The sequence below is a fragment of the Cyclopterus lumpus genome, chromosome 11 (genome assembly GCF_009769545.1).
Source record: "Cyclopterus lumpus isolate fCycLum1 chromosome 11, fCycLum1.pri, whole genome shotgun sequence".
NCBI lineage: Eukaryota > Metazoa > Chordata > Actinopteri > Perciformes > Cyclopteridae > Cyclopterus > Cyclopterus lumpus.
Genome location: NC_046976.1, coordinates 10107297 through 10130551, shown reverse-complemented (window position 1 = coordinate 10130551; position 23255 = coordinate 10107297). Strand labels below are relative to the sequence as shown.

The 23255-nt window shown below is 40.4% G+C and overlaps 2 protein-coding genes and 6 non-coding genes across 9 annotated transcripts; 1 reads left to right on the top strand and 7 right to left on the bottom strand.

The window, feature by feature from the left end:
• Positions 1 to 3505: 3505 nt before the first annotated feature.
• fam83hb (family with sequence similarity 83 member Hb) lies at positions 3506 to 16161 on the top strand. Of its 2 annotated transcripts, XM_034545045.1 has the most exons (8): positions 3506 to 3826; positions 8566 to 8758; positions 8855 to 9187; positions 10403 to 10567; positions 10710 to 10834; positions 10954 to 11505; positions 11643 to 14061; positions 14883 to 16161. In XM_034545045.1, exons 2-8 carry the CDS (start codon positions 8636 to 8638, stop codon positions 14901 to 14903), a joined length of 3738 nt encoding a protein of 1245 aa, XP_034400936.1. In that variant the 5' UTR covers positions 3506 to 3826; positions 8566 to 8635; the 3' UTR covers positions 14904 to 16161. The 2 variants fall into 2 exon arrangements, with proteins under 2 accessions (XP_034400936.1, XP_034400935.1); XM_034545044.1 differs by lacking the exon at positions 14883 to 16161 and having other exon boundaries at positions 11643 to 14455.
• A 433-nt stretch (positions 16162 to 16594) lies between these two features.
• Positions 16595 to 19212, bottom strand: si:ch211-199g17.9 (uncharacterized protein LOC108180085 homolog). Its single transcript, XM_034545461.1, has 8 exons — positions 19177 to 19212; positions 18798 to 18897; positions 18640 to 18687; positions 18440 to 18494; positions 17406 to 17495; positions 17246 to 17309; positions 17079 to 17145; positions 16595 to 16968 (listed from the first exon to the last, which is right to left on the bottom strand). The coding sequence occupies exons 1-8, from the start codon at positions 19210 to 19212 to the stop codon at positions 16874 to 16876; spliced, it is 555 nt and encodes a 184-aa protein (XP_034401352.1). The 3' UTR covers positions 16595 to 16873.
• On the bottom strand, positions 19055 to 19187 carry LOC117739898. The gene has a single exon (XR_004610461.1). It is a non-coding gene; the product is annotated as a U8 small nucleolar RNA (small nucleolar RNA).
• A 522-nt stretch (positions 19213 to 19734) lies between the features above and the next one.
• Positions 19735 to 19851, bottom strand: LOC117739902. Its single transcript, XR_004610466.1, has one exon. It is a non-coding gene; the product is annotated as a U8 small nucleolar RNA (small nucleolar RNA).
• Positions 19852 to 20169: 318 nt separating this feature from the next.
• LOC117739901 lies at positions 20170 to 20302 on the bottom strand. The gene has a single exon (XR_004610465.1). It is a non-coding gene; the product is annotated as a U8 small nucleolar RNA (small nucleolar RNA).
• A 321-nt stretch (positions 20303 to 20623) lies between these two features.
• LOC117739896 lies at positions 20624 to 20756 on the bottom strand. The gene has a single exon (XR_004610459.1). It is a non-coding gene; the product is annotated as a U8 small nucleolar RNA (small nucleolar RNA).
• A 1898-nt stretch (positions 20757 to 22654) lies between these two features.
• On the bottom strand, positions 22655 to 22787 carry LOC117739899. Its single transcript, XR_004610463.1, has one exon. It is a non-coding gene; the product is annotated as a U8 small nucleolar RNA (small nucleolar RNA).
• Positions 22788 to 23117: 330 nt separating this feature from the next.
• On the bottom strand, positions 23118 to 23250 carry LOC117739897. Its single transcript, XR_004610460.1, has one exon. It is a non-coding gene; the product is annotated as a U8 small nucleolar RNA (small nucleolar RNA).
• Between the last annotated feature and the right edge of the window lie 5 nt (positions 23251 to 23255).

The following is a 23255-nucleotide window of genomic DNA, read 5'->3' as shown; positions in this document are numbered from 1 at the left end:
CACACACGCACGCACGCACACACACACACACACACACACACACACACACACACACACACACACACACACACTTGCTATAATGAAAAACCTTATGCACACTATGGGACTTTTCTTCTACCTGAGTTGTTTATGGTTCGTGATGATGCCCCACCCAGTACTAAAAACTGATTGTAATGCTTGTCAGAGTGTCCTGACAAGGTCTTGAGTTCTGGTCAAAGCAGGAACACACATTTATTTGATAAAACACACACGCAGGTTTGACAGGCTCAAAATACAAATCTCATTTATATGTACTTGTCAGTGATTATTTGGGTGTTATCTGTTTTAACAACATAATGCAAATTAGGTAATAAGATTTCTTAGTCACACGCACACACATACACACACACACACACAGGGTCATGTTTTACTATTCATTTGCAAGATCTTCACACGATGCAGACTGAAGGAACTTAATGTGAAATATCATTATATGGAGGGTGATAATAGGAATGTATGTTGTCTCATTGGCATGACAGTCCAACTACACACAACACGGCCACCCCCTTCAAACACACATACATAGCAACCCATACTGTATAGTGCTGAAGTGGATGTGTGTGCCCCTTTCCTCCCGGCACGGTGGTGTAAATATGACCTCAGAGCCCCAAGCTCCAGAGAGTCACCTTATACTCAGGTGTGACATTACAGCGTGAGAAAAGCATGCGAGGAAAGCTTGGGGCCTCAGAGATGCAGGCTCCAGAGAGACAAGACAAGAGCAGACTCACAGACTGACCTCTTTGTATTAACTTTCTACAGTGCTGAAGTAAATTTCAGTTGATCCAAGTAAATGGTGATTAGGTAATTCTCTGGGACAACAGCTATACATCAGACTGTAGACATGCGCAGAATTAAAAAAAGGATGAAAAAGGATCTTCAAATAGTTTTATAAACCAATGTGACACGATAGCATAAAGCCTGCTCTGAAAAAGAACTGAGATAATAGTCAGACATAACCTGAAAAACTGTTGGTGTTGAGTGACTCCCGGTGCACTGAGCTACTCCGCTTTCACAGAACTATTGTGCTTTTGTCTGCCATCTCTCGTCTCACTTTGACAACAAAGTTATCCTCTGAAGCATTAATAATGCACTCACTGTACATATATAACAACATTGTCAACATATCCATTAAATCAGACTCCTCTGCTGGCATGTTGAGATGCAGGCCATGATTTAGCTGCTGCCTATTCTGCCTGGACCTGTACACCTGTTCAATGGCTGCCAGGTGACTCAGAGAGGGAGGAGAATGGGGAGAGAGGCCAAGTGAGAGAGAGAGAGACAGAGAGAGAGGGGGAGGGGGAGGGAGGGAGAGAGAGAGAGAGAGAGGGAGGGAGGTAGGGAGAGAGGGACAGAGTGAGGGAGAGGGAGAGGGAGAGAGGGACAGAGGGAGAGAGGGAGAGAGGGAGGGAGAGAGAGAGAGAGAGGAAGAGGGAGGGAGAGAGAGAGGGAGAGAGAGAGAGAGGGGGGGGGGGGAGGTTGGGTGTGGTAAGATGCCTTGAGCACATTCCATGAGCGACCGCACCCTGCGTTTCAGCGTCTGTATACCTGCTCATGATTGTTATCAGAGCTTGTTCCTGTGAGCAGACTCTCTGCTGGCACTCATACTTTTTTCATCAAATATATTTTCCAACACACAATATTCTTTATCCTCGCATCATACTCTACTTGTAATACTCGCTCAGCTGTAAGCAAACACTCAACTCTCATTTCACATCTTTGTCAAGCTGAGAGTTGCACATTTGCTTGAATTGGAAAAAAAGCAAACAGGCAAAGAAAGAGCCCAGAAATATGGCTCCTGTAGTTTGAGTGAATAACAGCTCACGTGGACATGTGTGCTTTGAAACAGGAGCCACACCTTTCAGCAGGACTAAACACACAACAATATTCATAAGTCTGTGTGTGTGTTGCTATCAGAGTTGCCATGAAACAAGGTGTGGTCTGTCTTAGAGACACATTTCAGGACAAAGGACGGCCCATATAAAATGCACACACACGCACAGCAGCATTTACTGTACCTGCATGCCTAGTTTAAATGTCATGGCTGCTGGTGTATTTGAGAGCAAGGGAGAGACACACAGAGAGAATCTCAAAGAGAAGACGTTAAAAGTAAAGAAACAGATGGAGGCTTGAGACTACCAGTAATGATACATGTACAAATAGTGTCACTGAATCTGAGTATCACCGGCACTGTGTGGCTTTATGGCCTTTAGAAAAACCTGCTTCCCAAATCCAGCCCACGTTTAAGGAAAAACTGAGTAGAGTAGTCTGCAGCAGAGGATCCAAGGAAAGGGTAACTGCAGAAGGCTGCTGGTTCAGTGTTTCACCAGGGAGAGAAACAGCAGGTGACTCATGCACACAGAGTTTCAGTGGGAAACATGTTTTCAAGGAAACCAAAGTGAGCCTTTTTCAAAAACTGGGGCAATTATTATGGGATCATTTTAAATGCTAATGAGTATTTTCACAAAAAGAGAAGAGTCATCAAGTCAGCAAACTGAAACAGTAACGTCAGTTACAAAGCAACCTATATTCAATTCAATTCAGTTCAGTTCATTTTGTATAGCCCAAAATCACAAATTACAAATTTGCCTCAGACGGCTTTACAAGCGTACAGAATGAACAGAGTTACAGAGTTACAACACATTCAATGAATATGACAGAAATGTATGAATAATTACTAGGCATGGAACATGATCCAGATTTCCACAATCCATGAAACAGAAGGAGAAAGAGAGAAGTGGCGGGATGCATCAGCAGGGCCACGGCAGTAGGCAGGAGGCATTGCGAAAGAGGCTAGACCAATAAGGTCGGCCTTTGAGGCAGGAGGCACAGAGAAGGAGGCAGGGACATTGGGTAGGAGGCCAGGTCTAGGCCAGAGGCTGGATGCAGGAAGCAAGGGGTCAGGACCCAGGACCAGCTATCAATTGTTTGCTAACATTAGCCGCCAAAAGCTACTGGTCCCACTAGACCCAGTGAGGCTTGGGCAGCAAAACCGCTGAAAGTATTGAATTGAGAAATGGTTATTTATTCTGTCATAAATTATAGTACAGCTGTTACAATCATCCAGGGACTCAAGGGGACTTACTTGTCAACCTGTCCACATACAAATACAAAGTAGGGATGCCATCCCATTTCTCCAGGGACAATGGTGCTACATTTCATATTTCGGCAGTGCTAACAATCCAGCCAACATAACATAGGGTGCCAAAAATAAAACAAGTGCAGATCTTTGTGAAGAAGACACAAACGGCGTAGGCCTACAAAGTGTAATGGGTGATTTGAACAAAACTGACGAAAATGTAAACAAAGTCCTGAAGAAGAAAAAAAAAACCATCTATTTTAAACGAGTTTTGGAAAAGGTTTGAATAAACTTCTGTTCCATGAGGCCATAACCATCCCGCATGAGCAACACTTTTAAAATACGCCACTGGGAGTGAACTTCCAATGGTCTTCTGTTTCCAGTGGATCAACGGGTTTTGGGAGGAGTCACCCGGTGGGAAAGCCCTGCCTCACCCGAGCCGCGTCTCCTTCCTCATTCAGCGCGCTGATGTGTGCTCGATGTGGCGGCGGCTCCGGAGGTGCACACCCCGCCTAGAGAAGCAATTAGCCCGGGCCTGGAGTCCCTGTGGCCTCGCGTCGCCTGTCCTCGCTGGTTGACAGTGGAGGGCGCACACCGGGGGTTTGGGTGCAGTTGTAGCCCGATCCGAGGAATACCCGAGGAAGGAGACGCGCATCGGCGGTTTCACAGAGAAGAGCGAGACCCGTCGGTGCGGACGGGAGAAGTTTGGAGGTACGGACCGGAGCGGAAATGAAGGCGAAGTTTACAAGTGCAAAAAAAACCCAGACAAGTCGTACGGAGGGTCTATTATATTATATTGGGTCCTGTTTTAATATATTTTAAAATATATCTTATATGTAATACTACTACTATAATACTACTACTCTATTGTGTCCTATGTCCTATTGCAATTATATCCTGCTCTACTCTTATCGTATTTTTTATATTCCAGCTCTTTCTGGCTCTTTGTGAGGACATATCCTGACATTCTCCTATGTTCCCTCCTGGTGTAATATCTCCTGTATCCCAGTCTATTTGATTTTATTTTGTTCATTACTCCATTAATGTGTGTGGGGTAAAAAAGTGAAATTATGGTTACTTTCCTCACCAGCAGCCTGAAGTGTATAAAGGATTAATTATCGTGGTAGCTGCTGCTGTGCATTGCAAAACCTGAACAGTATTGTTATTGTAGTCTAAGCACACAGAAGGCTCAGCATTGGCTGCCACTGACTACGACGTGCTGCTCTTTTTCCTGCCCTTTGAAGACATTCACGAAAGGGACCAAAACAGACACTTTTTGGTCAGATTGTGGAGAGCATTGTCTGCACTAGATAGTGGGAATAAATAATGATTGTAAAGGCAGAGACACTTTTACGAGCGTGTCTAATGCATGGGATGCACAATGCTTTGTATGGTTGCAGGTTGTCATTTGGCTAGCATGACATCCCTCTAATTTAGAATTATTGATGAGATAATACACGGTCCTTGTCGTGCAGCCTTGTGTTGAGCAAGACACCTTGCCTCTTTCGAAAGGCTTTGATTTAGCGGCTCTTATTTTATGTTTATTACATTTGTTTGCATCTTGTACCAAACAAGCAATGTAATGACTCAAACTTTCACCTTTTCAGGTTTTGCCTCAATTCACTCAAAGTGACTCACTGGATAGGAATAATCCAACATGTGTTTATAATTTGGGGGGGAAAGGTTTGTAGTGCCAGCTCTTCTTTTTTGTGGCAAAGTCTCTGGATGTGTGCTTCTTATTATAGATTTTATGCTGTCACACAAGCAATATGGTCGGGACTGCATCCCATTCATAGCTGTGTTTGCAGTTGTATATGTTACGAGGCGTCATTGTTTCTGCATGAAATGCAAAGTAGAAGTATTTCTAAGCTATTGTTGTTGGATTTTACCACTCGAGGGCCGCAGACGGTTAAGGCAGTTGGAACAAACAACAAGGGACTGCAGTGGACCTGTTTTTCAAGCAGTACTGCTATGTAGAACACAGTTAAGAGAAGGAGGGATGTGTAACACCATTTGTCCTCACATGCAGTATACATTCCCTGACCGTGGGGGCTGTCTTTTGTGTGACTTTGAGATGCCAGTTCAACAGGTGTGATGATATACAGAGAGACAAGTCGGGCTCGTGTGTTTGCATTAATCTATGTCTCTGTATGTTAATCTGACGAAAGTGGCACTGAAAAGGTTCCTGACGGGAGCACCGGGAGATTAATGCTCGTCCCTCCCAAACCTGTTTAGTGGTATTCATTTCTTACTCCATTCAGACTGAATTAGCGCACAAAATGAATCAACCAAAGAGGTATGTTTGTTTAGTGAGGAGTGTTCAGATGCATGTGTGTGAGACAAAAGAGAAATAGAAAATATTTGTGGGAGTTTGTGTCTCCCTCAGGCTTGTTTCTCTTATTCACATGTTGAGACAGATAACATGTCTACCCCCCCCCCTCAGCTCTTCACTTATGTTTATCTCCCTCTTCTTCATGGTCAGGAAATGCTGAGAATGAGCCAATTTACAAGGGCTTAGTGAGCAACATTAGGCACATTCTGAATATTAGGTGTATCAAGCTATCGCTCGAGCTGTCAGTCGGTTGCCGGGCCTGCCTACCCTGTGGTTGCGTGTTTGCAGAACCGGCTTTGTCAGGTTGGCATTTAGGGCAAGCTCGTCCTTGTGTGGGGGACAGAACACTTTTAACTAAGAGGAAGGACTAGAGAGAGAGAAAAGATCTCTATCATCATGTCACTGTGCCTACGGTTTTGATATTCAATGCAGTTGCTATAATAACAAACAAAGCAGCAGAATTGTATTTGAAATATGCGGACCAAAGTCCCCACCCAGTCCGCCAGGTAGGTGAGCAAAAGACGCCCATGCTTCTTATTTTGGGTTATTCTGCTGTTATGTGTTACTGTTCTGGCATTCTGCAGTGACCCAAGAGGTTACACGGGTGAATAGGAAGAGTCTCAGGCTATCTTCAGTGCTTACTGTGCTCTGTAGTCACCTGCTGCGCTCATATTCACCTCAGGGTTGAATTGCACCGGTTTGCTGTTTTCCTCTCGGGTCGAGTTTTTTTAATCATCAACAATTTTTATATAATCAATATAGTTTCATCTCCTCAATTGTGATTTATGTGTTGATATCTTTTGGTTTTAGTGGCAATCTTCATTATCTTTTGCTTTTTTTGATTAAACAATTAAAAAATGAATTGATAATGATAATAAAAATAATCAATAGTTTCTCTTTATTTTTGCAACTGAAAAAAAGTAGTTCTAACTATTTCATCATTTTAAAAGCACTTGCAGTGTTTTTGTTGGCTGTTGTGTTGCCACACATTATAAAAAGCACGGCCAGGTGCACACCTCTAAATCTATGGCTGTTATCACACGTCCTCAGGTATGTTCTTTACTGCTGCCTCAGCATAATTCACCTGATTACTCATCATGCCTCAGGCTGCTAAACGTCTTTAAAATAATGAACAAAACAAAACAAAACACGTAAAAGTAGTTTTGATTCGTCCATATTAGAAACTTGGCAGGAGTAAAATTATTCCATGAAAGTAGTATGTGCATCAAACATACCTCGCTGCCCACTATGGAACTTTTAAATGGGAACAGCACACCACAAAGGCCCAATTTCTATGTCTCAAAATGAGTAAGGAAACAAGATTGTCAGCCATTTTGCCTGCAGATGAATCACCAGAGACCATAATGTTGCAAGTTTATCCCCGGCAAGGCAAGGCCGGGCTACCTGGTGACTCATAGGCCTCTGAGGTAAACCAGCTTCTTTTCCACTCATTATAGGTTAGGACTTTTTATCTTGCCACCGATCTCTCAAGTGTGTGAGGAAGTTAATAGAATATACGTAACACACTTCTAAAGCTGGTACCCACCTTACAAAACCTCTTCTGATCCTCCTACTCATGAGCCCAGCTGTCAATACACCACAGTTCCTGAGAATGTACTTCTCTGTGGTGATATATCCACACAGTCAAAAACACTACCACATGACCACATGCCGCAATGTGCAGGAGGAACACATAGTCCTGAGATGTACTGTTCAAGTGTTTAACCAGCTTACTTTGAATACTTTGACTTATTGGTGGGTGACCCATCCAGTATGCAGCTATCAGGACTAAATATGCATGAGGGGATGTTCCTGGTTAGCTCAACTGATGCTGCTTGATGACTGAGGGGTTGGAATCCACGCCTGAGACCTCAGTTGGTGATCATTTACTTTTATCTTTTGAAAGCAGATACAGTAAACCACAAAATAATTACTTTATTTTTCTTATTTGATAGTAAACTGAATATCTTTACGTTCGGACGTGTTGATTGGACAAAACAAGCAATTTAATAGCCAAATGATTAATTGATTGATGCTATAAAAAAATAATCTGCAGATGAATAGAGAAAGAAAACAATCCCTCGCTGCAGTCTTAATTGTTATTATCTCTCTCCTTGTGTTTTTTTTCAGGAAGTTTCTTTTTGTCAGGTTTAGTTATCTTTGCCTTCCATTTATATTGTTTTTCGATGGTGGCTTGTCTTTTTTGTGCTTTGAGTGAGAGAATTGGTATTTAATTAATTGATTCATCCGCATACAACTTGTGTGAAGGATATTGAACTTGGCTCTCAGGGTCTGTGGATCTGCGAAGTGATTCCTAAACTTCTCCATCCTCTGTTTCTCAATCAAGCAATCGCACATTCACAAATTGTTATTGACAATGTTTCTTTTACTACCTCAAATTAAGTCAGTTCAAGTCATGGCATAGCTAATAGCATCGTCATGCTCACATATGTCAATATGTGTGTTTGACTGAACCAGATTGTTCAGGATGAAGTCCGAGTAGCAACTTGAAGTTTGACGCACCAGCAGGAGGATTTACTTAGCTGAGATACAAGGGATCCTTGCTCTACACCTCTAAATGCCTTTCTTACTCCTCCCTTTCTCTTGCAATAATAATAACTAACTTTGAATCGCAATACAATTATAATTGATTTATACTATTCCTTGCCTTAACTGCATCATTTTGCCTTGTAAATTTAGGAACATTAGGAGTTTGTGGAGATCTGTCACAACTGCCGTAATATATAACCATGTTGTATTGTGTGCCGGTAAAGGTGTGCTAATGTGACAAGTGTACTTGTTAAACTTACTGCGCAAGCTTTTGATTCAGCGATAATAGACCCTTTGTGTAAGAGGTTCGAGGTACTCTTGTGTTCTTGTGTATCCTGACACAGGATTGGTGTGTTGTCTAGTTGCAACGACAAAAGCATTGTGACTGATCCATGAATATCGTGTTGTGTACCTGTTTGCTCTGAGATTCTTAAGAACCCTAAACACTAAAAAAAAAAGGCTGTCCAGATGCTTGAACAATTACAAATGTATTAATAGCATTGTGCATCACTTTAAAAAAAAGTCCAACATAATTTGTCTCTCTGTGACCTTTTCTTTTCCTGCACAGGAACAAGGTCCTCCTCACTTACCTCTTCTCCCCCGAGTCCTGACCTTTGACCCCACCCATCTCTCCAACCATGGCACACCGATCTCAGAGTTCATCGGTTGGCGATAACCCCCTTGACCCAAACTACCTGCCCCCTCATTACCGTGAGGAGTACCGCCTAGCAATTGATGCTCTGATAGAAAAGGACATACAGGTAACACTGCGGTTTTGTACTTGTTTTATCAAATGAATAATTATTTAAAAAGATGTATTGGTTTAATGGATTTGGGTGTGTCTTCTGTCACACCAGGGTTACTTTGAGTTCCTCCAGAATGCCGAGGTTTTCGGTTTCCTGTCACAGGCAGAAATTGAATTCATCAAGTCCACAATCCAGTTGCCCAACCAGACCTCCGGCGTCCCAGAGCTGACATACTATGAGGGAAGTCAGCCGGCTGATGGCTCTTCGGACACTTACTGGCCGATGCAGTCTGACCTAGATGCCCCGGGGCTGGACATGGGCTGGCCGGTGCCGCAGCAAGGCTTCATGGGGCCCACGGAGGTCACCACTCTAGTCAACCCCTCCGACCCAGACATGCCGAGCATCAAGGAGCAGGCCAGGAGACTCATTAAGAATGCACGCCAAGTAAGTAAAACGGAGGGTAAACAAGCGTTTAACTTGCATATCCTGTTTGCTTTCAGCTGGTATTACTGAGAAAATCAGCATCTGAATCTAAGATCAAAGCATTACAGTCATAAACATCCAGTTATTCAGTGTACAACCACAAATCTGCTATTTATGCTTTTGTTTCTGAAGCACACATCATACTTTTTCATGGCTAATCTAAAAGTGGATGGGTGGGAAGCAACTATAACGTAATAAATTAACTACTACTACTTACTACTGAATGTCCTCTTTCTCTGTCTTATCGGTATGTATGGAACAAATCTCTAGTTGAGATAATGTGCTGGCAGTGATCAGTGTATGTGTAGGTAATGCTGTTTCATTCTAAGTCTAATCGTACGTTTTATCTGCCACTGCCGACTTCAACATCACTCCCTTTCAGACACATTTTAAACTCACTGGCCTTTAAAATATATTTTACATGAAGTGAACATGAGTCAAACCAAGTTAGAGTGGTGGGCTGTGTTGTTATTTGTCCTCTATTTCTGTATTTTTTGTAAAGGAGTACATGCCTGTCTTTTTAACTGTGACAGAAGGTGCGACTCTCCTGGTTCAGACATAAACGTGTTCAACATGCATATAGAAAGAAGACAGACAGCTTATCTTTCTATACCATGTTTATTGCGGACATTTAGTAGAGGTTAACATTTATTGTATTGCTGATACACTGAGGGCAGTTACATTTCCATGTAGTCTCGGTTATTTGTGCCAGTTGTTTTGTACATCCATCATAGGGCCCTGAAGTAGGCTTAGTGTATTTTGTCACCCAAAGCGGTTGAGTGAGGAATGAGGAAGAGATGTCTTAATGGAGGTGGGCACAATATTTTAATTAATTATTACATTTGTATAGTATCTATGGAACGGTGTGAATAGCGTTAGTACATAAAGTAGTCTTAACATCCTACTTACTTGTCCTTAATTACTTAATTACTTAATTATCCTGTAATTTCCCCACTGAGGGACTAATAAAGGATTATCTTATCTTATCTTATCTTATCACATTGTCAGGAGAAACATTTACGCTACCCCGTCAAACGTACCATAAACATGTACATATTGTAATATGTAAACGTTTACATGTTGCAATTTTAAATTACCCATTTAATTAAACTGAACTAATAACGACAGTACTATATTGACCAAACAAGTTTTCTTGTGTTTGCTCTTCTGTTTCAGGTTATTGCTGTGGTGATGGACACGTTCACAGATGTTGACATTTTTTCGGATCTTCTGGACGCGGCAGCGCGCCACATTCCAGTTTACATTCTACTGGATGAGCTGGAAGCCCATAACTTTGTTTCTATGGTGGAAAACTGCAAAGTCAACTTGGATATGCATCCTGTGAGTTTGCCTTTCTTACATTTTCTCAAAAGACTGGGCTGCCAGTTGACTATCCTTTGACATTTTTTTTTTTTTTAAACTTATTTATAACATGTACATTTCCAATAATGCTCCATAACATGATTGAAATTGGGTTTTACAGATGATGCGTGTCAGGACTGTGGCAGGAATAACCTATTATTCCCGTACGGGGACATCATTTAAGGGGCAGGTGAAAGATCGTTTCTTACTGGCTGACTGCAAAGCTGTACTCAGTGGCAACTACAGGTGAGTCATTCCGTTGTATTTATTATATTTGTATTGAATTCTCAAGACACCTTTGCCTGTCACTTTGCAAATGTAAGTACTTTCATGGCCTCCAACGTTTGTTCTTTTTTTTCTTCCAGTTTCATGTGGTCTTTTGAGAAGATCCACCGCTGCATCGCCCACCTCTTCCTCGGGGAGCTAGTTGCCACCTTTGATGAAGAGTTTCGCATTCTCTTTGCTCAGTCAGAGCCTTTAGTCATTGACCCATCCAATGGAGCACCCGCTCTCTCTGACAGCAGCAGCACCAGCAGTTACTTGGGCAACCAGTTCGGTCTGAAGAGGACCCAGTCTTTACGTAACCCCATAGGTTTCCACAGGCACCCTGAGCTTCCTGCTGCCTTCTCCTATGGAGACTCTGATCGTAACCTTGCACTTCCTTTCCGAAGGAACGATGCATTTCGTCAAACCGTTGAATCAGGAATTACAATTGGAAAATATTCCCAGCAACAGTTTCGTCCACAGCAGTCGTACCTGGACCAGGGGAGATCCATAGTTTCCAGACAAATGGATTTGAATACCTCCACCATCAAGAGGCACAGCTATGCAGAGGGAACCCAGGAAAACTACTCATCTTCAAGGCAATACATGAGGCACAGAGTCATGAATAATCTGGATGAGACAGATGTTCAAAGGTAGTTAACCCTTTAATATCTACAACTGTCTGAATTTTTCAAAATTATCACATGTATCACAATCTTAATTGAGCACATGTATTTACACATAATACATTTTAATCATATAATTAAGAACCACCATATTTCACTTACAGGGAGCAGACCCAAAGTAGCTATTATCTCAATGAAGGGCCTGGGCCGGAATCTGGCCACGGATACTACGACAGAAACTACGACAGACTTCGAGTTTATGCTTCACAATTTTCCATTGACCAGCATTCAGATTCAGAGCCTCCAGGAAAGTATGGCCGAAGCTACTTTTCATCTGAGGACTTAAGAGGACCTGAGGGACAGCAGGCACCTCCATTAGCTGGGAGGTATGGAGGAGATTTTACCAATAAAAGGCCTACCATAGGTCAGCCTTATGCCTGCCAGACTTCACCCACGCAGCTCCACCCACCAGAGAAGAAACAGTTTGCCAAACCATCTGATCAAGAGCATGATGAAGATGAAGGTGCCAAGCAAGGCATGAGGAGTTGGAGGATCCAATCCTATCTCAGCACTTATGATGACAGTGGAGAAGAAGGTCTGACTCAACCTTTGGGGCCTGATGCATTTGAAGACCTTCCACCATCTCAGCAGCCAACTGGCACTGAACATTCAGCTCCCCGCTTTGGAACAAAGGAGCCACCGAATGTTCCCCCTAAACCCAGACCAGATATCATGAGGCCGCGGTATGGAAAGCCCAACTTAACTGAGGGCAACAGTAAAGACTCTGCCCCAACAACAACCAAGGATCTGCTTCCATCAGTCAGTGACTTAAAGCCATTTGCACTGGAGAAAAAAGCCAGGGAGGCTGAGAAGGAAAGGGAGAGAAACACAGAGAGGGGTGCAGCAAGGGAGGTGGGTGTAGATGTGGAGGTGAAGGAGACTTCAGATATCTTCCTGTCCAAACATGAATCATTCCATTCACGTATTAACCCACTCCTTCAGCGTACCTCTCGCCTGCGTTCCTCGCTTATATTCTCATCTTCCAAAGCAGAGATGCACAGTGGTAGCCTTGGCCTAAAATCAGCAACAGAGAAAGACGAGGAGTTAGACACAGTGCGCACATCCTCGATTGTGGCCCAGATACTAGAGAAGAGAAGGTCACTGACTCGTGAGCCTTTTGAGTGGAGAAAGAAGGCTGAAGAGAAAGAGAAAGAAAGTGAGAAAGAGAAAGAAAGGGAGAAAGAGAAAGAAAGGGAGAAAGAGAAAGAAAGGGAGAAGGAGAAAGAAAGGGAGAAGGAGAAAGAAAACGCAAAAGTGATGGATGAAGAAAGGGAGAAGCGGAAAGAAAAAGAGGAGAGAGAGCGACAGCAGAAGGAAAGGGAGATTCGAATGAAAGATGAGATGAAAGCAAAAGAGGAACTTCAGAAACTCAAAGAACAGGTTACGAAGACACCAACTGCTGAGAAATCTGACGTCACAACATCATTGTCTATGAACATGAATGACCCAGCCAATAGACTGCAGTATTTCAAAGACCTGGCTGCCAAGAGAAATGCCTCAAAAATGGAGACAGAGTCATCACTAAAAGCTCCAGAGCCCGCTGAAAAAAAGCCAGACCATTTTGATAATCGTCCCCTAAAAACTACAATCACCCCAAAGATGCCAACGGTCTCTGTTAGTTCAGCAGAACCTGAACCAAAGAAGACAGACATCTCTACAAAACTGGCAGAGCTCACTCGTAGATCTTCATTTAGTTCCTCAAAACCACCCGTAATCCATGCCAAGCCTCCTCTGAGACCTTCAGAGGCAACTCAACCTCGTAAAGAGGAAAGTACATCTGAGGGTCAAATAAAGGATATATTCAAGTCTCTGAAGCCCCTCGCTTCACCTAAGATCTTCAGGAGAGATCCGTTGAAGCTCAAAGGACTGAATCCTCGTCGCATCTCTAGTGGTGAGGAGACTCTGACCACAGACGCTACAGATGCAGAGAAGAGTGAACTAAAAAAGAGTCGCTCTTATAGTTCTTCAGCTCTGACACGTGACGAATCCAGGGAAGGACTGCACAAGGTTTTGGGATCTTCTACATCCATCAACACACTTGGTGAGAGCAAGGGCGAGGGTAAGACACTTGACTTTTTAAAGAAGCAGACTCAGAGGCTAAAGGGATTCCTGGGGCCCAAGGATAAAGAAAAGAAATCTTCCGGAGATGATCGGGGCATGAGCACGAGTTTATCAGCTAAAGATAAAGGTTCTACTACTACAGACCAAACTACAGCCAATCACAAGACATCAACCAGCGCGTCGGGCACATCTCGATACCAGGCCCCGGGCAGCTCTGTTCTCTACGGTAGCAACCTACGAGATGACACCAAAGTCATTCTAGAGCAGATCTCAGCCAACAGTCAGAAGAACCGACTGGAGCGAGAAGAAACCGGAGGCGACGGGGCGAAGGGGCTGGAGAGACAGAACTCCATAAAGAAGAGTCGATTTCTGCATCCGCAGACCTACGTCCAGGAGCGGGAGGGATTACTGAAGAGGATAGAGAGTTTGAGGAAGGAGAAGAAGGTCTACAGCCGCTTTGAGGTAGTATATCACTGCAAGGATGATGTTTGCAGCATGGGTGGGAAAGAGATATGAACAAAAGCAGCGCTAGGTGTAAACAACTAAAGCAGTTAAGACATGTATTAGTGAAATCAGGAGTTTAGTTTAAATTTCATGACAAAAACCCAGCTGTTTGAAATATAAATCCTGTATTATCTGGACCGTGAGTCTGAAATAAAAATGTTGATTGCTGATTGATAAATCCTGTATTATTTGAGTTAATCAGATGCAGCAGGATACAGTACACTATACGTTTACAATTTAAAAAGTAAAGCGTGAAAGAACCATTTCTTTGCAACTTTCTGAGCCATAGAAATGATCATATATGTTTACACTTATGTTAAGGCATTTACAAAAAGGTTTTTAAGATTTGAAAATGGAAATAAAGTAATTAAAATGTAGATAAACACACATGTGTTCATATGTTTAAATTATATTTTTATAGATGGTCTCCATCATTTAAAAATGAATTATGTTGTTTGTGTAATTGAAACAATTTTTTGTATTCCCAAACAATTCAGATTAATGTTGACATAGTGTTTGCATGTTGGTGGACACGCTAATGTTCATTTCTTTTTCACAAGTAGTTAAACAATAAGATTGATAATGATTATTAGTCTATTTAAATACGACTGAATTAGTTTTTATATTTACTGGTATACTGGTTAAATATAAGTGAAAGAACATACTTTGAGCTGTCCCTCCATAATATTGACAGAGAGAATGATGGAGAGAAAAGACTAAAATTGGGTGGAGTTCATACACTGTTGCATTCACTGTTCTTCCTGTTGTTCTCTTAACAGATGGGGAATAGCTTGGGATAACGAAAGATGGAGGAGCCACCTTTTTATATGGAAACTGTTCATGCAAGATGATCAAAAAGACCCATTGCCCACATGTGCCAACGCCACTATCAAAGTACTGCTGTGGCTCAACACTGCAGCCTTTCCTGAATTTTCTCACAGTTATACAACTTGATAGACAATACATGAACATGCTGAAAACAAAATAAAGTCATTGGGTCTGGAATGTGCCTGTGTGCCAAGACCTGGTACTACTTTGACCAAATATGGTTACTGAGAGAAAAAACTGTGACTCTACTTGCATACTGGCTGCATGGGTTAATGTTCCACCAAACAGAAAAAGGTAGGGCCTAAAACCTAAAACAACTTGTATGAACGTGAATGAGGGAGTTAAAGAAAGACGGTACACCGGAGGGATAGAAAATAGATCCATGCCAGTTAAATGTGTGTGTGTGTGTGTGTGTGTGTGTGTGTGTGTGTGTGTGTGTGTGTGGTGTGGATTCATTGTGTGCCAATGGCCCGCCAAGGGCATTATCGAAGCTTGGACAATTATTAACCCAGACCAGAAAGCAGAGATGAGAAAATGAAGAGGAATAAAATGAGATGAAGAATTGATGAAGGTTGATAAAGGCAAATATGTGAGATTCTAGAAAATGAAAAGAAAAAAAAAACAGTGAAACTAAATCAGAAATGTCTAATTCTAATGTTGAGGTGGAGTTTCGATCGAGAGGGTCATATACCTTTCCATCAAGGCGTGGACCCACTTCTCAGGGTTGAAGATGTCAAATAACTATTTAGAGAAGGGCCTACAGGCTTTCATGGTTCGAGGAGTGGGGTTAAACATGTAAGGGTGCTAGCTCATGTCTTATGTAATGTAAATAAAAACGTAAAGCACTTGCAGTTGTTCTGAACACTGTAAAAAGACAAAAAATGTACAACGGTTTCTTTGTCTTTTCACTTTGAAATTAGTCATTAGTCATTTAGTAATTACCTATAAGGGAAAGGAAGAGAAAGGGGAAGCAGGGCCATGCCTCCTTACATAAGTCACTTAACTTCTAAGACCTACCACGCAGAACCGCTAACTCCTTTGTTGGTCTGTGAATACTCGTACACCAGAGCTTTAGACTGCCACAGCAGTTCCCAGACTGCTCGAGAGCTCGACGGGGCATCAAACTTTAATGTGTTGTTTTTTGACAGTACATAAAGGGCTGGAGGATCGATTGCCATAATGACACTTCAGGGATTACAATGTTTTCTATACGGGATTATAATGTACATATTTATCTAAAAAGGGGATTGTTGATATTCTAAATAACAAATTTAATGATGATCATCTTCACTGTACTATCAAAGTGCCTTGTGTTTATTTTAATTAATATGCAGGGATCGGTCTTAGCTGTAAAAAGTAATTGGCAATAAGTATGGTGAAATTAGTTGCTCAGGGCTAATGTGTTTTTGTTTTTTAAACCTCGGATAGTATTAAATTGTATTTGAAATACTGCAAAAATGTCTTTTATTAAATCTCTTTAAAACTGAAATTGAATCTGGCTGTGTGCACATAATCACAGGATGCAAGTATATTGTAGTGAATGGTTGTACTATTTTTATTTAAAGGCTCTTAGATTCATATAGTAAATTTGAACATTTGAAAACAATATCACAACAATGTTAAAATCTTTATATTTTTTGATATATGAATAACTTTTTAGTATATAAATACACAATATGAACATAGCAACATATCCATACAGGACACTACTACCGCAACTAAACACCATTTAACATTCAAAATGTAAAATATTGCAGGTTTGAGAATACATCAAAGCAAGCCCATTTAAGTGTTCCTGTCTCACAGAACCGGGTTTAGGAGGATCCTGCTTCTCTCTTGAAAAAAAGCCACGTTTGTGAGATTTAAGGTTTGGACCTGTAAGAACTGATCAACTTACTGGGGAGAAAACGAGGGACCCTGTAATGCTATAAACTACTCCCTTTCACTCCTGAATCTCTGCAGCTGTGTCGCAGGCGGCCTTCTCTATCTCGTCGAGCTCCTCGTAGAGACGGTGCAGCTGAGCCAACTTCATTTGTTCTGTAAGAATCACCAAATCAAAGGGGTTGGGAACAGAAAAGAAACACTGTCCAAAATAAATGTGTTACTGCTTGCAGAAGAATGATCATACATCATGAGATGGAACTTACCAGCTGATAACAGCTGACGTGTTATATTCTCAGCACTCTCTATTTCATCTGGGAGCATTTCTGGAGTCTAAGGAACAATTTGAAGGTTATCAGTCATTAACAAGATCAACATTGAGTCACACTTGACATCATTCTTAGTTATTTTTATATAAAGCAAACAAACTCACAAAGACAGAGTGCAGATTCTTATGCTGCTCTATCAGTTGATGAAGTTGGTTTTCAAACTTCATCCTGCAAAAATAAGGCTGAATTTATCAGAAATAAATGACATTTATATTGACATTTGATAAAAATGTTGTAACACATAATTGGACATTTAATAGGTACCGCTGCTTCCGGTGCTTAAGCTTTAACTCCTGAATTTCACATCTGTACTGTTCCAGCAGTTCCTCGCTTCTCTTGTTCTGCTTCAAATGCCTGCAAAACACACAATTCATCATTAAGTACAAGATATAAACATATATAAAGATTGTAACATTTGATTTCACCTAAACGTACAGAGTGCATATATTAGACCTGTTACAAGGTTTGAAAATTGTTAATCATTATTTCACAAGTGTTGGTCAGCGATTACATTGCAGACTGCACCATATTCTTCATATTACAACATTTGATCCCATATACATATGCAATATATATATATACAGTAGGTATTGTGCCCTTAAGAACAAGTCTATTGCAATTTAAACCTGCTGTTTGTAACTCTAGATATCAATATCACATGATTCTGTGACATTACACAAACATGTGTCACAGCTATGACAACCTAAATATATAGTACAATTAATCACAATGTATTTAAATGCTGTCTATTATTAGTAAGTTATTATGCTTGCATATGGGGATTAGATTAAATATATCATTACAAGTAAACAACACAAACAACATAAACAAGCATTTTACATAAAAAGTGAACAGACAGGAACAGCAAATAGTCACACTGGTATCAAACTCAAAAGCCCAGAATGAGACACATGTATGTATCTTATTTTTGTATATCTCAAATCCATCTTGGTGGAAATGGTTCTAGTCAATATATACCACAGAATAAATTGTACCATTGAAAAGCTATACATATGTACACTGAATTCATATTCCTTGTTTGTGTTACACATACTTGGCAAATAACACAGATTCAAATGTCAAATGTGTGAGAAGGATGGGGAAGATTTGACACCAGACAATTTCTCAAAGGAACAATAATTTAGTATTTGGATAAGTTGCTGCCATCTAGTGTTACATATCCAAAACACACAATTATCACAATATGAAGAAATAAAAACGTTGACAGGTCACGTGATGCACTCTTGTCAGCTGGAGACATTCAATAATGTGTTTTATCTGGTCAGTGTGGAGCTCACCTGACAGCGTCTTGCTCAGACTCTTCCCACTGGAACTGCAGCTTCCTGCACAACTCTGGAAAAAAACATCACAGCTCCTCAACTTATTAATGTTTTGTTTGTGTATTTAGTATTTAGCAGATGAGATATTTGTTTCCCGAAACAGTCAACAAAAACTCTGCATGGCATACATCATCAATTAAACATAAGTCTTTGAGAACCTTCTTTTTCTTTATGGTGTCCTTCCAGTTTGTAAGCTTCAATTTGTACTGTCAAAACAACAATAACATGTGTTTAAATACATAACACATAGGTCTCAGCAACAGGTACAATGAGAGTGTTAATAAAAACAATTATCAGGGAGGATTTTGTGTCTTACAAGTTGTCAGCTCTTTCTGCAAAATGTCACGGGCTGATTTGATCTCCTTAATTTCTTCCTCCAGGGCTCTTTTACCTGGAACCAAATACAGTGTGTTTGACTATTATAGTTATTTTTAAACTATAGGGTCACTTACTTGCCTCGTAAACAAACCTTTGTATGTCATTCAAACATGATTCAATCATCCTGACACTTCTGATTTACAGCTAATGAATCTCTGCTTATTGAGCTATTCCTTTTAATTGTATACAAAGTAAATCAGAATGGGTCTCGTAGGGTGTTGCAGTTCCCTACAAGATGGAGATATTAATCATATCTCATAGTTCTCCATTCATCATGATCTGATACTCCTTGTTTGGAGTAACAGGTAAGGATGTACCTCACTGAAGATGACGGAGAACGCTGTAGGAACCATTATAGTCCGTACGGACAGCTGTCTTACTCACGGTTTGAAGTTCTAATATTTTAAGTGTTCAACTTGTACTTGTTGCATGTAGTTTACCATGTGTTGCTGAAACTCTGACCCTTACCCTTAACTTATGAAGATTATTGTTGTATAAGCTGTTTTTTCTGTTAAACCTAAAATAAATTGTGTGTTAATTAGCATACAGGCAGCACAACCAGTCTGATTCAATTTTCCCTGACACTTCGGATTAAAGCTCATGGATGTCTCCTTAGCTTTTCAAAACATTGCTATTCCATTTTATTTGTAAACATAGTAAATCAGAATGGGTCTCATAGGGTGTTGTAGTTCATAGTGAGGTTTATGTGCACGACAGTCCTCATTGGAAGTCAAATTACGGGGGGAAATATATATACAGCGTCACACTGACTGTTTACATGCATGCACCCAAATACAGAGTTATCAGATTAAGACAATAGTGTGATCAGATTTTTGGTTACATTTGATAGAGTGTTGCAGTTCCCTACAAGGAGTATCAGATCATGATGAATGGAGAACTATGAGATATGATTAATATCTCATAGTTCTCCATTCATCATGATCTGATACTCCTTGTTTGGAGTAACAGGTAAGGATGTACCTCACTGAAGATGACGGAGAAAGACGTAGGAACCATTATAGTCCGTACGGACAGCTGTCTTACTCACGGTTTGAAGTTCTAATATTTTAAGTGTTCAACTTGTACTTGTTGCATGTAGTTTACCATGTGTTGCTTAAACTCTGACTCTGACCCTTAATTTATTAAGATTAAGCTGTTTTTATCTGTTAAACCTAAACTAAGTTGTGTGTTAATAAGCCTGCACAACCAACCTAACTACATTTTTCCTTGACACTTCTGATTAAAAGCTCATGGATGTCTCCTTAGCTTTTCAAAACATTGCTATTCCATTTCATTTGTATACAAAGTAAATCAGAATGGGTCTCGTAGGGTGTTGCAGTTCCCTACAAGATGGAGATATTAATCATATCCCATAGTTTTACATTCATCATGATCTGATACTCCTTGTTTAGAGTAACAGGTAAGGATGTACCTCACTGAAGATGACGACCAATGACATAGGAACCATTATGATCAGTACGGACAGCTGTCTTACTCATGGTTTGAAGTTCTAATATTATAAGTGTTCAACTTGTACTTGTTGCATGTAGTTTACCATGTGTTGCTTAAACTCTGACTCTGACCCTTAATTTATTAAGATTAAGCTGTTTTTGTCTGTTAAACCTAAATTAAGTTGTGTGTTAATAAGCCAGCACAACCAACCAAACTACATTTTTCCCTGAGACTTCTGATTAAAGCTCATGAATGTTTTGAGAATTAGCTTTTCAAAACATTGCTTTTCCATTTCATTTGTATACAAAGTAAATCAGAATGGGTCTTGTAGGGTGTTGCAGTTCCCTACAAGATGGAGATATTAATCATATCTCATAGTTCTCCATTCATCATGATCTGATACTCCTTGTTTGGAGTAACAGGTAAGGATGTACCTCACTGAAGATGACGGAGAACGCCGTCGGAACCATTATACTCCGTACGGACAGCTGTCTTACTCACGGTTTGAAGTTCTAATATTATATATGTGTTCAACTTGGACGTGTTTCATATAGTGTATCGTGTTTTGCCTAAACTCTGATCCCTACCCTTAATTTATCAAGATTATTTTTGTATATGCTGTTCTTTCTGTTAAACCTCAAATAAACCGTGTGTTAATTTGCATACAGCCGCACAGCAAGCCATCTGATTGGTGCACATTTACGAAGCGTCTCTTCAATTTTAAGACTTTCGTGTTGAACAGTTTTAACATTGTATGATCCGTTTAGCTCTATAAGACACGCTACATGCGGTATAATACTCATTTAAGGGTTTTTGATCGTTTAATTTAAGAAAACAATAAGAGTTACCATCGGAAGCGGAAGTATAGCTCCACAAAGACAAACAAAGATGTCAAGATGACTACTCCACTTCCGGCTTTCGTCAGAGTTCCATGTTCAAATTCATGCTGGCTTGTCCAAAGCGAATAAGTAAAACGAACTACAGGACTCAAGCTGATCACATTAGTAAACAATTAATACGACAGAAAAATAACCGAAACGTCGATTTCATAGGACCGTCCCAAAGCGCCGACGTGAGCCTAATTCAACACGAAGGCGGAAAAACGCGACAGTGAATTCGCTTGGTTCACTTTGTACCTTTGGCTTGACCGAAAAGCGTTACAGGAGTGGGTTGAAATGTGTAGTTACTACAAATTCAATCTAAATGTTAGATGGAGAACAGTTGAAACTTAAGAAGGAAGTGGAGGTTTGTCATTTAAAAACTAACGTGGATTAAAACAAATTTTCTCTCAGAAGATGTCGCTATTGGGTTTGAATACCTACATTGGAACAGTTCCCCTCCTTGTCAACTCACACTTCATTTAAGGAGGTCATACAATGTGCACATGAATAAAAAACGTGACACGTTTAAGTCAGTCAAACACTACCTTGTTGCAGCCTTCTTAATTTGCCCATCAACTGTTCAACTTTGGGATCCAGCATTTCTCCACCTGACAACAGGGCATAAAATATACCTCAACAGATTTATTTTGACATTTTCAAGATTAGTTTCATTTGTACTTTGTAAAACTCTACCTTCTCTCAGTGGTGTAACATTAATCAAGTCCTCAATGTTGATTCCTGTTAAATACAAATAAATGTTAATGTGAGAGGTCTCACTCCAACATTAATATGTAACTTCAGGTGTCCCTATTAGATAAAGTTACACGATTAAAACTGTTCTGTGAAATAAAGTGAACTTGTAAGCTTTTTATCTCAGACTGATATTACGTTAGCTGAGTGTTTAGCTAGCATTTACCTAAAATAGTGCTAACCTTTCTCCTTTAGCAAACTTTAATGACTATTAAAAATGAAATGACACTTAATTAACGGTAATATTTTAACAATTAGCCAGCTATTGAGGAAGATACTAAACAATAAGCCCGGTTTACTATTCTGCATTATTTCAGTTTCACACAATGTTTTATTAAAAGTTAGCTTTAGCTTAATAGTTTACTTTTCATAGCCAACAACAACTGGATGGCCGATTCTACCATGAATAACTTTATGTTAATTAGTTATTTTAAGTAAACATTAGCCACTACAGTAACTCAGAGTTTAATTTAAGATTAAGCCATCTAACCTGCCAATTCGCTCATATTGACTCAGCCAGCAGAGTCTCTCCTTGAGCTATCCAGATGAGGGAAATATCCTATTTTTACTCGCGAGTCCGTGAAGAGACGCGAGCACGAGCATCGAGAACGAGGTTTCGCGCCAAAAGGTGCGATTCAATCATCCTGACACTTCTGATTAGAAGCTAATTCTCTGCTTATTGAGCTATTCCTTTTAATTTTATACAAAGTAAATCAGAATGGGTCTCGTAGGGTGTTGCAGTTCCCTACGAGATGGAGATATTAATCATATCTCATGGTTCTACATTCATCATGATCTGATACTCCTTGTTTGGAGTAACAGGTAAGGATGTACCTCACTGAAGATGACGACCAATGACATAGGAACCATTATGATCAGTACGGACAGCTGTCTTACTCACGGTTTGAAGTTATAATATTATAAGTGTTCAACTTGTACTTGTTGCATGTAGTTTACCATGTGTTGCTGAAACTCTGACCCTTACCCTTAATTTATTAAGATTATTGTTGTATAAGCTGTTTTTTCTGTTACACCTAAAATAAATTGTGTGTTAATTAGCATACAGGCAGCACAACCAGTCTGATTCAATTTCCCTGACACTGCGGATTAAAGCTAAGGATGTCTCCTTAGCTTTTCAAAACATTGCTATTCCATTTTATTTGTAAACATAGTAAATCAGAATGGGACTCGTAGGGTGTTGCAGTTCCCTACAAGATGGAGATATTAATCATATCTCATAGTTCTCCATTCATCATGATCTGATACTCCTTGTTTGGAGTAACAGGTAAGGATGTACCTTACTGAAGATGACG

What these genes read in the sequence shown, in the direction of transcription:
- fam83hb (XM_034545044.1), top strand. Translation starts at nt 8,636, where the DNA reads ATGGCACACCGATCTCAGAGTTCATCGGTTGGCGATAACCCCCTTGAC. An exon ending in GTACTCAGTGGCAACTACAG is followed by an intron (nt 10,835 to 10,953) that starts GTGAGTCATTCC and finishes TTTTTCTTCCAG; the next exon opens with TTTCATGTGGTCTTTTGAGA. An exon ending in GATGAGACAGATGTTCAAAG is followed by an intron (nt 11,506 to 11,642) that starts GTAGTTAACCCT and finishes TTTCACTTACAG; the next exon opens with GGAGCAGACCCAAAGTAGCT.
- si:ch211-199g17.9 (XM_034545461.1), bottom strand. Translation starts at nt 19,212, where the DNA reads ATGGTTCCTACAGCGTTCTCCGTCATCTTCAGTGAG. An exon ending in TCTGAGCAAGACGCTGTCAG is followed by an intron (nt 17,496 to 18,439) that starts GTGAGCTCCACA and finishes TGTGTTTTGCAG; the next exon opens with GCATTTGAAGCAGAACAAGA. An exon ending in AGAATCTGCACTCTGTCTTT is followed by an intron (nt 17,146 to 17,245) that starts GTGAGTTTGTTT and finishes ATTGTTCCTTAG; the next exon opens with ACTCCAGAAATGCTCCCAGA.